The sequence below is a fragment of the Neoarius graeffei genome, chromosome 23 (genome assembly GCF_027579695.1).
Source record: "Neoarius graeffei isolate fNeoGra1 chromosome 23, fNeoGra1.pri, whole genome shotgun sequence".
Lineage (NCBI taxonomy): Eukaryota > Metazoa > Chordata > Actinopteri > Siluriformes > Ariidae > Neoarius > Neoarius graeffei.
In genome coordinates this window covers 50,772,572-50,791,938 of record NC_083591.1, presented here as the reverse complement: position 1 = coordinate 50,791,938, position 19,367 = coordinate 50,772,572, and the positions used below count along the sequence as shown (strand labels likewise).

At 40.3% G+C, this 19,367-nt stretch overlaps 1 protein-coding gene across 1 annotated transcript in view; it reads right to left on the bottom strand.

Moving 5' to 3' along the window:
• Positions 1–19,367, bottom strand: part of tgm1l1 (transglutaminase 1 like 1) — a 79,699-nt gene that overhangs the window by 24,724 nt on the left and 35,608 nt on the right. The window contains exons 4-6 of the mRNA XM_060906358.1: positions 16,781–17,032; positions 2,609–2,727; positions 418–525 (exon numbers count right to left, since the gene is read on the bottom strand). Of these exons, the coding sequence (XP_060762341.1) occupies positions 418–525; positions 2,609–2,727; positions 16,781–17,032 (479 nt within the window). The remainder of the gene's footprint in view (positions 1–417; positions 526–2,608; positions 2,728–16,780; positions 17,033–19,367) is intronic.

Here is a 19,367-nt window from a genome sequence, read left to right as displayed (position 1 = left end):
TCTCTATTCATGGTATATGAGCTGATATCCTAGTAGTAGAGTAGCCAATCAGAGCGCACGATTGCTCATATCCAGTGAATGTAGATAGAATAATTTGGATTGTAGTGAAACAAAAATGGAAATAAAAATATACAGAGTGGTCTGAAGAAGTGAGGCTGGGGCTGATTTCTTTCTAACCCAGAGTATAGACTAATTACAACTCAGCAGATAGACGACAAACAGTAAATCGACTAAGCAATCGCAGTCAAAATACAAAGTATACAAAAGGACAAATGACAGAAATATAGTTCTCTTTACAATATATGGCATTCAAAGGACGCACGATAATGATCCCAGGACAGAGTTACACAAATATTTTGAAAGAAAACCGAAACCATGAATGCGGCTAGCGGCCAATCTGCCTTCAAGTTCACTCACCATCGCGGATATGACTCGCACCACATTCACTGGATCTCCAAGACCTGATGGAGGCACTTCGCTCTTCTCCAGTATATACAGACAGGCCTCCAGAACCCCTTCCTGAAACTGAAGAGCACACAGAGACACACGATTGGTACAAACAGGCTAGAAATGAAAGTGTTTCTCAGTATTAAAGATATTAAACGTGCAACCAAAACAATCAAAGGTTATAACTGAATAGTTTGACCAAAAGTAAAATGAATACAGGAGGCACATCTATTCCAGATCCACTCTACTGAAGATCTCTCCATTGCTACTCAGTCCAATTCGTTCCATAAATTGATCTGCTTCATTATTTTTCTCCTCTTTTTATTTTTCCCCCTTCCATGTACTTATTCCTGTTTTTGCAATCGCATTGTTTTGTTTTATTCATGCACACATGCTTCTCTCCTGTTTGTACTTTTTTTTAACTTACTCATTTTTTCATTTTTCCCCCTCACTCTCCTTTTTTTTACTTCTATTATTTCTCCCTTTCTTAGAAGTGGCTTTAATGTATGGAGTTATAAGATTGGCAAAAAAAAAAAGAACAAATCTGTAAAAGCATAAAAGTAAAATGTTTAAAAAAAGAATAAGGAAATAAATAAAAATAAATAAAATAAATGCAGAAATACAAATTTAAAGAATAAGAAAGTAAATACAGAAATAAAAATAAAAGGATAAAAATAAATGAATATATATACATATATATGGTGGTGTAGTGGTTAGCGCTGTCGCCTCACAGCAAGAAGGTCCTGGGTTCGAGCCCCGTGGCCGGCGAGGGCCTTTCTGTGCGGAGTTTGCATGTTCTCCCCGTGTCAGCGTGGGTTTCCTCCGGGTGCTCCGGTTTCCCCCACAGTCCAAAGACATGCAGGTTAGGTTAACTGGTGACTCTAAATTGAGCGTAGGTGTGAATGTGAGTGTGAATGGTTGTCTGTGTCTATGTGTCAGCCCTGTGATGACCTGGCGACTTGTCCAGGGTGTACCCCGCCTTTCGCCCGTAGTCAGCTGGGATAGGCTCCAGCTTGCCTGTGACCCTGTAGAACAGGATAAAGCGGCTAGAGATAATGAGATGATATATATATATTTTTTATTTCTGTATTTACTTTCTCATTCTTTAATTTGTATTTCTGCATTTATTTTAATATTATTGAGTTGTATTTAATATTTTTATTTAATATTTAAATTATTTATATATTAATAATATTAACATCTCATCTCATTATCTCTAGCCGCTTTATCCTTCTACAGGGTCGCAGGCAAGCTGGAGCCTATCCCAGCTGACTACGGGCGAAAGGCGGGGTACACCCTGGACAAGTCGCCAGGTCATCACAGGGCTGACACATAGACACAGACAACCATTCACACTCACATTCACACCTACGGTCAATTTAGAGTCACCAGTTAACCTAACCTGCATGTCTTTGGACTGTGGGGGAAACCGGAGCACCCGGAGGAAACCCACGCTGACACGGGGAGAACATGCAAACTCCACACAGAAAGGCCCTCGCCGGCCCCAGGGCTTGAACCCAGGACCTTCTTGCTGTGAGGCGACAGCGCTAACCACTACACCACCGTGCCGCCCTAATATTAACATATATTATTAATATATATATTAGTGTTTTAATATTATTAAATGAAAATATAATTTATACTAAATTAATATATATTATATTTTTATTTATTTTCTCATTCTTTTACAGAATTATTCTTCTTTATGGCACTGCTTCGACTCCATATAATAGTCTATTAAACTCTATAAGTCTATACAATATATTATTAACAATAGTTCTTATCGTCCTCCGAAGAGGAATATTGGTGAAAGGTTTTTAACCTTTCCTAGAGTTTTCATGTCTATTCATCGATGTTCATAGTCGTTTTTGCTGCTAACTTTAGACAGCGAGATAAGGAAGTATGGTGACAATGGAATGGAAGTTTGGGAGTTTAAGGGGTTAATCAATCAAATCAAAGTCCTTCCCACGGCATGTGGCGCATAGGGCGGCGCCGATCCCTGTTTCCGTAGCCCTCGGCCTCTCGCCTATTACATAGCTAGGGTTACAGTGGGGGGGGGGGGGGGGGCGGGTCCTCTGGTAACCGGCGAGAGTTATTAAGGGGTTAACAGTCTTCAGTAAACCCAAAGATGTCCGTTATCGTTTCTCTCTTCTCACTGTACCTGTCCAAAGTTCCACGTGCGAGCACCGATCTGCTTCTCAGTGCCGTAGTAAATTCTCCCAGTGTCATTTAGCACATACTCGTTTTTCTCGGTGTCGTCGTCCATATACACCGTGTCCTCTGAAAGACAGCAAACACAAAGAGTTAATTTTCTACTTTGTTCAAGGACATGTAATGCCTGGATGACTTCAGTGAGATTACAGTGAGACACGCCCTCATTGTGTGACGTTATCAGAGCAAGGTGGGGTGCTGCGCTTTCCACTGTTTCTGGTCCACACACAGATTAGTTGTACATTCAGCAGGACACTGGCTGCTTTCTTTCTTTACTGACACATTTGCAGAGGAATGCAAGAGTGAATAAAAGAAGCAGAAGCACCAAACTAACTTACCATGAGGAAGCCCGGACGGCAGAAAGCAAAAAAGACAGCAAAGAGGAGAAGCCAAAGTGTGCTACTCAGTGAAGGTTGTGAATAAAATCAGAGTTTAGAGAAGCAATGAGGAACCAGAAGAGATATCTTGTAAGGAAAAGCCGGGAAATGACAGACATGACATGACATGACAACCCTTATCAAAAAGAAGTATACTTCATTTTATTAAGTATACTTAAGTAAAGTTAATTTCTTTAAGTATACTTTTGTGTTCCAAGTATACTGATATCAATGTACTTACAGTATAGTTGTAAGTAAACTAATCTAATACTGCCTGGGACTCAATTGGCCCAATTTTAGTTTATAAAAAGTAGACTTTAAGTCTAAGAGAAGTAAACTCTGAGTATACAACTAGTATTTTTTATTTTATACTGCAAGTATACCACAAGTAAACTTATATACTAATAGTTTACTAGTTCTATACTTGTAGTCCACTCTTTAGTTTACAAAAGCGTACTCATAGTGTACTGGAAATATACTATGAGTTTACTTGTTTTATACTTCCAGTCCACTTTTTACTTTACTAAAGTATACTTTGTAGTATACTGGAAATATACTATTGGTTTACTCGTTACACACTTCTAGTCCACTTTTTAGTTTATAAAAGTATACTTTATAGCATATTGGAAATATACTATTAGTTACTGTTTATATACTGTACATCTAGTCCACTTTTTAGTTTTGAAGTTTACTGCAATTCCCCTTCTAGGTATACTATTAGTTTTCTAGCCCGAACCCTTACCTCATGCATGCTACCAGTAGACAACTTAAGTGTTTTGTACCTTAAAGTGCCATTCCACCATTGGATGTATTCTTTGGCATAAAATACAATATATTTTGACAACATATATAAATGGTATCACTAGATAGAGAAATCTTTTAGCTTCAAAATTATATATCAATCATAATTTTTTGACAACGACAAGTATATTAATTTTGCGACCAAAGTCACCTACCCTTTTAATTTCCGCGCGTGATGTCATCAGCAGGTTCCCCTTCTTGTGTACCACGTGACGTGTGACGTGGCACATATTATCAGCAATGGCAGCTAGAACGCGATAAAAATAATACCAATAAATCTAGCTAATACCAATAAATCTAGCTAACTGAAAGATTAACTCAAAATTTTTCGCAATTTTTTTGGCCCCCATATACGAGGAGAAATGACTCTCTCACTTTGGGGGTTTCCTGGTCTAAAAATAGACCGACACGTGGTACACAAGAAGGGGAACCTGCCGATGACATCACGTTTCACTACCGCGCGGAAATTAAAAGGGTAGGTGACTTTGGTCGCAAAATTAATATACTTGTCGTTGTCAAAAAATTATGTTTGATATATCATTTTGAAGCTAAAAGATTTCTCTGTCTAGTCATGTTGTCATAAAATATATTGTATTTTATGCCAAAGAATACATCCAATGGTGGAATGGCACTTTAAGTTACAATGAAGTTATAAAGGTAAGAATTCACAAAATAACAACAGACACTCAGGATTAAGAACATATTCATTTTCTTTAAAAATCAAATTTTACTCCAGGGCAGGGTTAGTACTGAAGAGAGTGCAGAGTTGAGCTCTGCTGGAGATTTGGCTTCTGTAATCAACATTTCTGGCATTTGGCATCAAAGTTGGAGACAGGCAGAGACAGGAGGGGGTGGGCCTGCATGAGCGAGCCTGAAAACCTGATAACCCACCCTGGCCAAGACCCGGCTTTTGCTTCAGTCAAGCAAACAAGATTTTGATACACATGTAAAGAAGCAAAACAAATAGAAAAAAACATCAGAGATCCCTTAAAGGCAAAATCAAACGTCAGCAGGTTGCGGCAGAAAAAGTAATGCACTGTAAGCCAAGCTTTAATAGCTGGGAAACTGACATAATATACAAATGTAAAGCATCTGACGTGAGATTGTGAGATGTATCCGTGGAATTCTTAATTCTGATTGGTCATTTTCTATACGAGCAGCTCTAACAGTAGCAAAATTACAGGTTTATTCATGTTAATGTTACACTAAGTAACTTTAAAAATGCACATTGATAAAACTTGCTGAATTCGTGCTGAGTTTATCTCAAGAAGAAAAGAAATATATCACAATGGAAAAATAACTTCGTTCCGCCCTAATAAGTTCCAAATCTGTGCTCAAATCAGAATTTAAGGGAGTTGTACTCAATAACGTACAATATGACTCGGGTAGTCAATGACATGGACAGGCTTTAATTTTCAAACAAATTTTGCATACACTGTACACACACAATCTTGCCTATAAATACCCGGGGGAAATGATGGGAAAATTGTCATTATTGAAGATGCCATGCCTAAGCCAAAATCAACGTGAACAGGCCATCGGGATGTTGCGTGCCGGAAGTACACAGACAGAGGTCGCCCGGCACTTCGGTGTTCATCATTCGACCATTTCCCGTTTAAGTCAGCATTACAGACAGACAGGGAGCACCAGGGATCGTCCACGCCCTGGTCAGCCTCGAGTCACGACGCCAGTTCAGGATCAGCACATCAGGCTAGCTCACCTCCGTGACAGATTCCTGACACCCTCAGTCACTGCTGCTGAGACCCCTGGACGACACAGACCCAGAATCTCCAGCATGACGGTCCGAACATGGACCAACTGTCACTTTGAATTTTTTTTATTGTGAATTAATTCTTGAGTTTGACAATAAATGTCCTTTATTGATGTTTCAAGATGTGTGTGCATTACATACAATATCATAAATTTCAAATATATGCATGGATCTAAAGTGATATCGTGTTGAATTCCATTGTGCGTTTTTAAAGTTACTTAGTATATTAAAGTACTTCTTGGAATATGACTTTGTTTCTATAGTAACGGCAAAATCACAGGGTCTTGTACGGCAGACGGTCCACGTGAAGCATATGAGATTAAAAAATGTGTTGATATGTAACACTAAAATTGGATATTTAAATAATATTGGCTGGTGTTGAGTGGTATATCAGATATATTCCATTCAGCTAGCATGATATGGAACAAGTCGAAGACGAGTAGCTGAATGGAATACATCTGATATACCACGAAAGAAAGCCAGCCAATATTATTATTATTATTATTATTATTCCTACACATTCCTTTCGGGTGTTCAACGCATCTTTCTCTTTCAAAATTCTCTCAAAATCTTCTGTATTTAACTACGCAAACCTGGCGGCCATGTTTGTTTACAAATTGTCACAGTCGCTCACTAGCACGGAAGTTTTACATCTCTGACATGTGACATCATGTTGTCTTGACAACCATGCAATATCGTAAACCATATTCAACACTCATTCTCCAGGATAAGTGATATGCTAACAATATTGCATGCTATCGAACCAAATGAATGAAACCTGCTAGAAGGGACTAGAACACTCGTTTTTATTCCATCGAAAAAGTGTCCTGTACGTATAATAATCACTGATATGGTGATTGCTTGCTGTAAGAAGACATTTAGTGCTTAACATTTATGGAAGGAGTCTCCAGTGTCAGTGCTTTGTAACAGCCAGTAGGTTTTCTACCCTGGGAAAGTCTTCAGGACAGTTGGACACACCTTCTAATTCAATGGTTTTTCTTTATTTTTATTAATTAAAAAGACACGTCATGGTCATGTACAAAAGTATGGATGGATGTCGTTTCTCTTTACTTAGTTGTTCGGTTCTTGACATAATATTGCATGGATTACTACAGACCTAACCGACTAGTGGCCTAGTGGTAGCGTGTCCACCTCTCGATCGGGAGATCGTGAGTTCTATTCACGGTCGGGTCATACCAAAGACCATCATAAAAATGGTACCTACCGCCATCTGGCAAGGCACGCTGCAATACAGATGTGCATGGGGAGTTAAACTCTCGTGGTTACCAGAGGACTAGCCCCCCACTGTAACCCTAGCTATGTAATAGGTGAGAGGCCGAGGGCTATGGAAACGGAGATAGGCGCCGCCCAATGCGCCATATACAGGTTGGGCCTGGTTAGTACTTGAGTGAGAGACTGCCTAGGAATACCAGGTACTGTAAGGCGTGGGAAGGACTTTGACTTTTTGACTACAGACTTATGGTCATGAGCTTTGGGTAATGACCGAAAGAACCAGATCGCGGATACAAGCGGCCGAAATGAGTTTCCTTCGCAGGGTGGCTGGGCGCTCCCTTAGAGATAGGGTGAGAAGCACAGTCACTCGGGAGGAGCTCGGAGTAGAGCCGCTGCTCCTCCACATCGAGAGGAATCAGCTGAGGTGGCTCGGGCATCTCTTTCGGATGCCTCCTGGACGCCTCCCTGGGGAGGTGTTCCAGGCATGTCCCCCCGGGAGGAGGCCCCGGGGAAGACCCAGGACACGCTGGAGGGACTATGTCTCTCGGCTGGCCTGGGAACGCCTCGGTGTTCTTCCCGAGGAGCTGGCCGAGGTGTCTGGGGAAAGGGAAGTTTGGGCTTCCATGCTTAGACTGCTGCCTCCGCGACCCGGCCCCGGATAAAGCGGAAGAAGACGAGACGAGACGAGGGATTGCTACAGTTGTGGATGGAATATAGGGTTATTTACTGTATTTTTATTATTTACTATTTACTGTTTGATCTCAAACGTATTAAGAAGGAAAGAAATTCATCCACTTTTGACGAGGCACAGCTGTTAATTGAAAAGCATTCCAGGTGACGACCTCATGAAGCTGGTTAAGATAATGCCAATAGTGTGCAAAACGTCATCAAGGTAAACGTTGGATACTTTGAAGAATCTAAAATATGAAAAACATTTTAAACATTTTTAGCATGTTTTTATTTACCACATAATTCCATATATGGTCCATCTGTAATTTCATAGTTTTGATTTGTTCAGTAATGTTCTACAATGTCGAAAATACAAAATATAGAAAAACTATTATTAATTTATAACTTGTCGCTCTCGACTTATTAGCAGTGATACTGCTGCTACTTTTGTTTCTGCTTTTAATACAGCAGCACCTCGTTATTTGGATGTGAAAGTCGTTTTGAGGATTTAATCACTGATTTTAACTCATTGTGTGAATCTTTATTAACTCGATTACTCCATTTATAATCCATCGGTCTAAACCTAGTTCTCATTTCTCATTTCTAAAGATATACATGCTCTCAGGCAGAGACAAGCTGGAACAAAGATAAATTGCAGGTGTCTTTTGAAATTTATGGCCTTTGGTAATGCAACTAAACATACAAAGTTTGATTTTACAGTGGTGCTTGAAAGTTTGTGAACCCTTTAGAATTTTCTATATTTCTGCATAAATATGACCTAAAACATCATCAGATTTTCACACAAGTCCTAAAAGTAGATAAAGAGAACCCAGTTAAACAAATGAGACAAAAATATTATACTCGCTCATTTATTTATTGAGGAAAATGATCCAATATTACATATCTGTGAGTGGCAAAAGTATGTGAACCTTTGCTTTCAGTATCTGGTGTGACCCCCTTGTGCAGCAATAATTGCAACTAAACGTTTGCGGTAACTGTTGATCAGTCCTGCACACCGGCTTGGAGGAATTTTAGCCCATTCCTCCGTACAGAACAGCTTCAACTCTGGGATGTTGGTGGGTTTCCTCACATGAACTGCTCGCTTCAGGTCCTTCCACAACATTTCGATTGGATTAAGGTCAGGACTTTGACTTGGCCATTCCAAAACATTAACTTTATTCTTCTTTAACCATTCTTTGGTAGAATGACTTGTGTGCTTAGGGTCGTTGTCTTGCTGCATGACCCACCTTCTCTTGAGATTCAGTTCATGGACAGATGTCCTGATATTTTCCTTTAGAATTCGCTGGTATAATTCAGAATTCATTGTTCCATCAATGATGGCAAGCCGTCCTGGCCCAGATGCAGCAAAACAGGCCCAAACCATGATACTACCACCACCATGTTTCACAGATGGGATAAGGTTCTTATGCTGGAATGCAGTGTTTTCCTTTCTCCAAACATAACGCTTCTCATTTAAACAAAAAGTTCTATTTTGGTCTCATCCATCCACAAAACATTTTTCCAATAGCCTTCTGGCTTGTCCACATGATCTTTAGCAAACTGCAGACGAGCAGCAATGTTCTTTTTGGAGAGCAGTGGCTTTCTCCTTGCAACCCTGCCATGCACACCATTGTTGTTCAGTGTTCTCCGGATGGTGGACTCATGAACATTAACATTAGCCAATGTGAGAGAGGCCTTCAGTTGCTTAGAAGTTACCCTGGGGTCCTTTGTGACCTCACCAACTACTACACGCCTTGCTCTTGGAGTGATCTTTGTTGTTTATTGTTAGTTTTTTTTTCTTTTTTATCAGACATCTAATTTTTTAGGTTTGTTTACCTGACATGTTTCGACGTACGACTGTCATCTTCCTCAGAGTGTCACCGGATGTTATTGGTGACGCATCTTTTATCAGCTGATGTTTCCGAAGGCGTGGCCTTCCTGTCTGGATTGACAGGTTGGTCACGCCTTCTACTGTCAGTTCGTCCCCTGCAAGATGGCACTCCAGGTATGGGAGAGCATGTATGCTCCCTCATCTCGGTTGATGGTCCTCGGGCTTCGCTTACGGATCTCTATGGCCTCCCTGATCCAGCGCTGATGTTTATTATCTTCAGAGTCATCCGCACAGAAGATAATAAACATCAGCGCTGGATCAGGGAGGCCACAGAGATCCGTAAGTGAAGCCCGAGGACCATCAACCGAGATGAGGGAGCATACATGCTCTCCCATACCTGGAGTGCCATCTTGCAGGGGACGAACTGACAGTAGAAGGCGTGACCGACCTGTCAATCCAGACAGGAAGGCCACGTCTTCGGAAACATCAGCTGATAAAAGATGCGTCACCAATAACATCCGGTGACACTCTGAGCATCGGCGTCGCCAGGGGTATTTTACTGGGGCACGTGCCCCAGTATAGATCTGTAGTGCCCCAGTAAAAAAAATCCAGTGACGAAACGCTCTGAATTTTAAACTTGGGAATAGCTGCAATTTAATTAATTCATAACGTGGGGTAGGCTAACCGATGCGCGAAGAAGACCATCTACAATGCTTTTACATTGGTAGTTTTGGCTGGCCTCGCGCACACTAAGCAATGTGAAAAAAGTGTGCGCGTGACATGAGTAACATCTTGGTTGCTATGGGGACCGCAGACTCCAGCAGCCCTCAGATGCAATGAAATTCAGAGCAGGGGAAACCATCTCTCCGTGTTTTTCAACTGTTTACAGGTTAGTAGACAGTAATTCCACTGTCATTTTTGTAACACACACACACACACACACACACACACACACACACACACACACACACAGTGGTGCTTTTAGAGGCTTTTGGATTGTGTTTAGAGATGTTCAATGCTGAAAATGCGTGTGCTTACAAAGATATGTTTGGTGATTTAAAAGGTATCAAGTGTGAATACTGTTGGCCATTAAGTACTCTTGGTTGAGTTTAAAAACTCGGCGGTGTTGTATTGTATGTTAATATGTTCTTTTACAATATTACCAACAGTATAAGTATTACATTGCTATTATCACAAATGTTGCAAATATTCATACTGTTATTATTAAATGATTGACCTGGATTCAGTGTCCTCGTAATCATTTTGAGTTTTACAGCTCTAGTGACTAGTTTTAAGCAGGCCGTTTCTAAATATAAATATCAATATATAAATATATATTACATAAAATATAATATATATTACATAAAATGTAATATATATTATATAAAAAATATAAATATAAATATAAATATAGTGCAAAATTTTTAGCTCGCGCGCTTCGCGCGCTCGCATACATTTCCTGTGCCCCTTTTGTGCCCCAGTATGGTCTTGGGTCTAGTGACGCCCCTGACTCTGAGGAAGACGACAGTCATACGTCGAAACATGTCAGGTAAACAAACCTAAAAAATTAGATGTCTGATAAAAAAAGAAAAAAAAACTAACAATATTCAATATAAGACATAATGAACGTAATCGAAAGGTGATCTTTGTTGGTCGCCCACTCCTGGGGAGGGTAACAATGGTCTTGAATTTCCTCCATTTGTACACAATCTGTCTGACTGTGGATTGGTGGAGTCCAAACTCTTTAGAGATGGTTTTGTAGCCTTTTCCAGCCTGATGAGCATCAACAACGCTTTTTATGAGGTCCTCAGAAATCTCCTTTGTTCGTGCCATGATACACTTCCACAAACATGTGTTGTGACGATCAGACTTTGATAGATCCCTGTTCTTTAAATAAAACAGGGTGCCCACTCACACCTGATTGTCATCCCATTGATTGAAAACACCTGACTCTAATTTCACTTTCAAATTAACTGCTAATCCTAGAGGTTCACATACTTTTGCCACTCACAGATATATAATATTGGATCATTTTCCTCAATAAATAAATGACCAAGTATAATATTTTTGTCTCATTTGTTTAACTGGGTTCTCTTTATCTACTTTTAGGACTTGTGTGAAAATCTGATGATGTTTTAGGTCATATGCAGATATATAGAAAATTCTAAAGGGTTCACAAACTTTCAAGCACCACTGTATGTCCAATTTGATTGCTAGAAATGCTCATAGCTCAAAGGCTCTGTTCTTAGCCATTGATCATTCTATAAATCAGAGCAGTTTATCATACTTGAATTTCACTCAGAGTTGGTGCGATACATTTTTTACATTATTTTCATGACAAGGTTAGTGCTATTAGAGTGAATATGGTGCCGCCCATTCCTGGTTTGTGTGACCTCCCAGATGATTCATCATATTGCTGCACAGTGCTGGATCATTTTGATATGGTGTCTATGCAAACTGTAATGGACGTGATGGCCAGATTAAAATTCACCTTTTATACTGTTGACATTACGCCTCCCTTCTTATTCAGGGATTCACTTGATGCTCTTGATCCTTTTTAGTTTGAGATTTGTAAACACTTCCTTATTAAATGGGATTGTTCCTGCATACTTTAAACATGCAGTTGTGCATCCTCTTTAAAAAAAAAAAGAAACCTAATCTGGACCTATAGGACTTGAAAAACTTCAGACCCATTTTGCAACTCATCTCCTCTAGCCGCTTTATCCTGTTCTACAGGGTCGCAGGCAAGCTGGAGCCTATCCCAGCTGACTACGGGCGAAAGGCGGGGTACACCCTGGACAAGTCGCCAGGTCATCACAGGGCTGACACATAGACACAGACAACCATTCACACTCACATTCACACCTATGGTCAATTTAGAGTCACCAGTTAACCTAACCTGCATGTCTTTGGACTGTGGGGGAAACCGGAGCACCTGGAGGAAACCCACACGGACACGGGGAGAATATGCAAACTATGCACAGAAAGGCCCTCGCCAGTCACAGGGCTCGAACCCGGACTTTCTTGCTGTGAGGCGACAGCGCTAACCACTACACCACTGTGCCGCCCCCCATTTTGCAACTACCATTTTTATCTAAAATCATGGAAAAGGTTGTTCTGGATCAGGTTCAGAGCTTTCTACAGATAAACAATATTCAGGAGCTATTTTAGTCTGGTTTTAAAGCACATCACAGCACAGAAACTGCCCTTTTGAGGGTCATAAATGATCTCCTGTTGGTTGCTGGCTCTGGCACACAATCAGTTTTTGTGTTGCTTGATTTAACTGCAGGCTTTGATACTGTCGCCATTCTTTTGTCACAACTGGAGAAGGTAGTGGGTTTAAGGGTTGTGTGTTGGACTGGTTCAAGTCCTACCTTAGTGACAGGACTTTGTGTTGCTAATGATCTTGTGATATCCTCACGAGCCCACATAAATTGTGGGGTCCTACAGGGGTCTATTCTGGGTCCTCTTCTTTTTTCAATCCATCTCCTTCGGTTAGGTCGAACATATCTTTCCATTTCTACGCTGACAACACCCAGATTTATTTGCTGATCAGCAATAAATCTATTGATGCAGTATTAATTTCTCTTACTGACCTTAAAGACTGCGAGTTGGCCTAGTGGTTAGCGTGTCCGCCTCTCGACCAGGAGATCACGAGTTCTACTCGCGGTCGGGTCATACCAAAGACCATCATAAAAATGGTACCTACTACTGTCTGGCAAGGCACGCTGCAATACAGATGAGAGTGGGGAAGCCAAACTCTTGCCATTACCAAAGGACTAGCCCCCCACTGTAACCCTAGCTGTATAAGCAAGAGACTGAGGGTATCAAAACCGAGATCAGTGCCGCTGCACCCATACGCCTTAAAGAGTTGGTTAGTACTGGGACAGGAGACTTCCTGGGAAGACCAGATTCTGGCGTGAGAGGGACTTGACTGACCTCAAACAATGGATGGCTGAATTTTTTTTAGATTTTTACCAGAACAAAGGGTGGCACGGTGGTGTAGTGGTTAGCGCTGTTGCCTCACAGCAAGAAGGTCCGGGTTCGAGCCCCATGGCCGGCGAGGGCCTTTCTGTGTGGAGTTTGCATGTTCTCCCCGTGTCCGCGTGGGTTTCCTCCGGGTGCTCTGGTTTCCCCCACAGTCCAAAGACATGCAGGTTAGGTTAACTGGTGACTCTAAATTGACCGTAGGTATGAATGTGAGTGTGAATGGTTGTCTGTGTCTATGTGTCAGCCCTGTGATGACCTGGCAACTTGTCCAGGGTGTACCCGCCTTTCGCCCGTAGTCAGCTGGGATAGGCTCCAGCTTGCCTGCGACCCTGTAGAACAGGATAAAGCGGCTACAGATAATGAGATGAGATGAGAGATTTTTACCAGAACAAAAATAAGATTATTTTTATTGGTCCTGGTTTATTTGACGGCTCCAATGCAATACTTGGATCATTAGTCCATCACTGTAAACCACTAGTAAAAGACCTAGGGGTGGTTATTGATGGAAATTTGATAAAGTAAGCCAGTAAGCCAGGTCATAAAAAGTTGTTTTTAATCAGCTCAGGGTTTTGGCAAACGTCAACCCCTTTTTAAGTAGAGAGAACTTAATTAGTGTGACACATAATTTCATTTTTTCAAGACTTGATTATTGTATCTCTTTATATGTGGGGATCAGCACAAATCTTTTATAGAGGTTGCAGCTTGTTCAGAATGTGGCCAGATTTGTGACAGGTACGGACAAATACGAGTCTATTACTCCAGTACTTGCTTTGTTACACTGGCTGCAAGTTAAACTGAGAGTCGATTTTAAGCTTTAACTTTTGGTTTTTAAATGCATTTATGATCAAACACCCAGTGACTTGTCAGAACTGCTCATCCCCTACATTCCTGCATGTAACCGGCGTTCTGCTAATGAACCAGTTTTAGTTGTTCTGCACACCAGACAGCAAAGGTGGGGAGACCGGGTTTTTAGCGTTATCGCCCCTAGTCTCTGGAACAGCCTCCCTTTGAATGTCAGAACAGCTCCTTCTCTCCTTGTGTTCAAAACCAGACTATAATCTTATCTGTTGTTCACTGCTCTTAATTACTTATATACACTATATTGCCAAAAGTATTCGCTCACCTGCCTTGACTCACATATGAGCTTAAGTGACATCCCATTCCTAATCCATAGGGTTCAATATGACGTCGGTCCACCCTTTGCAGCTAGAACAGCTTCAACTCTTCTGGGAAGGCTGTCCACAAGGTTTAGGAGTGTGTTTATGGGAATTTTTGACCATTCTTCCAGAAGCGCATTTGTGAGGTCACACACTGATGTTGGACGAGAAGGCCTGGCTCTCAGTCTCCGCTCTAATTCATCCCAAAGGGGTTCTATCGGGTTGAGGTCAGGACTCTGTGCAGGCCAGTCAAGTTCATCCACACCAGACTCTGTCATCCGTGTCTTTATGGACCTTGCTTTGTGCACTGGTGCACAGTCATGTTGGAAGAGGAAGGGGCCAGCTCCAAACTGTAAAAACAGTCTGCATGCCTAGGTGCTTGATTTTATACACCTGTGGCCATGGAAGTGATTGGAACACCTGATTCCGATTTGGATGGGTGAGCAAATACTTTTGGCAAGATAGATAGATAGATAGATAGATAGATAGATAGATAGATAGATAGATAGATAGATAGATAGATAGATAGATAGATATAAGGATCATTCTAGAATTCGGGGTACATTTCGCATCTCCAAGATAAACCTTTTGTTATTTTCCACAAAAGAAATTTTTATCAAATCAGTTTTGAACAATAATGCAAATGATGACAAACTTTCACCAACAGCAATGCTTGATGTACAATATAGACCTAATTTATCCATAAAACATTAACTAAATGACTCCCACCCCTCCCCCACATTATTGGCCGTCTTCGACTCCTGATTCATCCATTCAACTCGAATAAACAGGAAGCGATTCAGTCTAACAATCTGTTTTTGGGGGCTGATTCTATTAACTTTTACAAAATCAGTTGCACAGAAAGTCTACTTTCTGTATTATGTGAAATTTCAGTCATAAAAAAATATATTTTTTTATCCATCCCAATGTTCTTGTCAACTCTGTTCTAAAACCGCATAAAATCCTGCACCGAGTGACATCACTTCCTCTGGCGGGAAACGTCAGAAAAGCAACGAGGTATGTTACGTTTCTCCTCTCATCAATTTGAACAAAATGTTGAGGATTTTACACCAACAGTAGATTAATTATTCATCAGCTCTGTTACTGCAATATTGGCGTGAATCTCTCACTCATTTTTTTAAAAAACGATAATATGATTAAAATCCATAAAATTCTGTTTGTTTTGTTTTTTAATGCATACCGTGTGGTAGCTAGTTTGAGGTTCGCATGTAGAGTTAAGACACAAAATGACGGGAAACGTCAACTCTGTTGTCATCAGTTCTGTTAATGGATGGCCCGGTTTAACGACAACAGAGTTGACGACGACTAACAGAGTCAACACTTGAAATGTACCCGCGACTATACACTACCGTTCAAAAGTTTGGGGTCACCCAGACAATTTTGTGTTTTCCATGAAAAGTCACACTTTTATTTACCACCATAAGTTGTAAAATGAATAGAAAATATAGTCAAGACATTTTTCTGGCCATTTTGAGCATTTAATCGACCCCACAAATGTGATGCTCCAGAAACTCAATCTGCTCAAAGGAAGGTCAGTTTTATAGCTTCTCTAAAGAGCTCAACTGTTTTCAGCTGTGCTAACATGATTGTACAAGGGTTTTCTAATCATCCATTAGCCTTCTGAGGCAATGAGCAAACACATTGTACCATTAGAACACTGGAGTGAGAGTTGCTGGAAATGGGCCTCTATACACCTATGGAGATATTGCACCAAAAACCAGACATTTGCAGCTAGAATAGTCATTTACCACATTAGCAATGTATAGCGTGGATTTCTGATTACTACTGTCTAGAGTAGTATTTGGTTTAACTTTATTTTAACTCTCCTGTTATATGCGCTTTGTTCAGTACTTTGGTATGGCACCATGTTATCATTTAAATGTGCTATACAAATAAATTTGATTGACTGATTGATTGAAAAACCTATGAATCAGTTGAGTAGGTGTGCCTAAACTTTTGAATGGTACTGTATATATTAATAAATTATATAAAGAACTTAGATTAACAATTTACTGTTGTATAAATAAAACCTGACAATGAGTGGATTTTTGTACTCATTTTTTAAAATATAATTTTGTTATTGTTGTTCAGAAATTTACAGTATTTCCTTTCACCATTTAATTGTTAATACATATTTTTTCTTTAAATCTTACACGATTTAACACTTTTACTTATTATATTTATTCCTGCACTTAGTCAGATGACTTTCTGAGTGAAAACATGATTCCTGCATGGAAAATATTGTTCGTTAGTATTTCTTTGCATATCTCACCTTTACACCAGGGGTTGAAGAGCATGTAGATGTCTTTCTCGGGGTCATTCTTGTTAACAGGCTCGCTTTCTGTACTCTGGGTGTTGACTGTGAACTTGTATTTTCCGATGACAGCATTGGAGGGTGAGTTGATTGACAGCTTGATGCGATTGCCATTCTGCTCCACAACCTTGGCTTCCCAGCGCAGGTCCTGCAGCTCCTCCACGAGTGGGATGATGATGTGCGTGCCCTTCGACACCAGCGGCAGTGGACCTTTAAAGGAAAAGGTTCAGAGAGTGTGTGTTGAAGGTCACTATCTCTCTTTTTTTTTTTTTGGGTTACAGAGTGCTATTCAGACTACAGCTCCATTCATCTGAAGTACAAACAACTCCAGGAACGTTTGTACTTTCGGCAATTTATTTATAATAGAGCAAACACAACCTTCCCGTTCTGAATCTGGATTATGGAGAAGTTTGATGCCAAGTTTGATTCATTTTTTCAAGCAGACTTGGATAAGCGAGCTGAAAAACCTGTATAATGAGATGAGAGACAACCAGTTATTTTTTTCAGGTTTTTCAAGGTTTTAACAAGGATGTGTGAGATAGTAGCCAAAATTCTTGAGTTGTTGCAACAACCGGATAGCAATGAAACGTAGCAGTGTTATTCATGTGAGTGTGTGAAATAAATAGAGAGAAATACTTTCTGTGTTTGTTCTGTATCACTATTTCACACAGTGAGCACAAGGGGTTATCATGAGCCCTCCACCCTTCCTCCCATTATCTCCCATTCTCATGCAGTGGAAAAATATTCTTAGACTCCAGCCTCAACTACAAATACTGAACTATTACTTCACTTCCTTTCTTTTAAATCCTTTCATTTCGTTCCTTTCATTTTTTTTATAGTTTATAGATACCACATTGTAAGTCTATATGTAAAGCTCAGCCCCACTTAGCTGCAAATTCTTTTTTTCTTACAGCTTTAAGGAACCAACTTTCAGTACATGCCTTGATTTCAGAGTAAAATTAAACGGGAAATGAAATCATTTCCATAGTAACTTAACCATTAAAGGAGAACTGAAGGCAAATTTTTTATTATCAAAATTCTATTTATCTCATTTTATTAAATATCGGAATGCATTTTTGATCGCTATTTTGTCGCTGCTGTAGCAAGTTATGAGTGTTTGAAATATGCTCTGTAATATATCAGTCCATATGTCAAAGCAATGGGCGTAAACAAGATTCGTTGAGACCTGTGCGAGACATCGTAGAACGGAAGTAAAATGTACAGCGGAAATCAAAGTGATCAACATCTGCCAACGTTGTCAAAAGACGCACACGCCCTCTTTCGAATGCTGATGTAATCAAGCCGGAAGTTGTGTTCGTCTTCATAGCGATCAGGAAAGTTTGAAAAAAGTAGGCAGTAATCGTCATTTAAACTCGTTTTTGTGCAATATTTCGTTTGGAAAATAGTTTTCAAAATGGTGGCACTGATACCTGGCTGACACTTCACGTTTTTAAGTCTCGCACAAGTCGCGTGAAGATCGCACGGATAAGCGACGCCTGCCGTGGACCAAACAAACTAAATTCAACATGGCTAAAAACCGAATAGGCCGATAAGTATAATATTTAATTGCGATTAGTTGCCAATACGAGTCACGATATAACGTTACTAAAACCGAAAACGTAATTGAAGTAGACTACATTTCCGCAGAGAAAATGCAAAGTGTACTTGCTGAGCTGTAGCAGAACAGCTATCATGCTAGCATGCTAAAAGCTATCATGCCAACATGCTAACAACTAGCATGCTAACAGTTAGCATACTAACATGCTAAAAGCTAGCATGTTAACATGTTAATGCTAACATGCTAATAGATAACATGCTAACAGCTAGCATTCTAACATGCTAATGATTAACATGTTATTTGTTAAAATTATAACACTTTAAGACTAATATGCCGACAGCTATCATGCTAACAGCTAACAGGCTAACATGCTAATGGCTAGTATGTTAACTTTTATCATGCTAACACGCTGAGGGTGACATGCTAACATGCTAACAGCTAGCATTCTAACATGCTCAGGCGAACTCGCTAACAGCAAACATGCGAACTCTGCATGCTACCATGCTAATCCTAACATGTTAACGGCTCTCATGATAACATGCTAATGGTGAACATGCTGACAACTCGCGAGCTAACAGCAGGCATGATATCGTAATGGGTAACATGCTAACAGCTAGCATGGTAACACGTGAATGCTTATATGCTAATTGCTATCGTGTGTGCGTGTAAGTATTCCTAATAAAGTGGCCATTGAGTTGAAGTTGATTTGCTGTCAAAGTCTTAAATGAGCAGATCCTTGCCAAATGCATCATCACCTATGGGGGAAGGGAGGAATGACTCAGTCAAGCTTCCACTGATTAGCGGCAAAATGAAGAAAAAATGGACGGATGAAAGGCAAGACAAAGACGAGTGCGGGTCAGAACCGATATCATGTGTGTGATGGGTGATTTGACCTGAGGTGCCGTATGAAGTTTGGTGGATGTGTGGTGAAGTGTTACTGAGCAAAACTCCATTCATTTGAATGGGGCCAAAAATCAATGGAAGCCT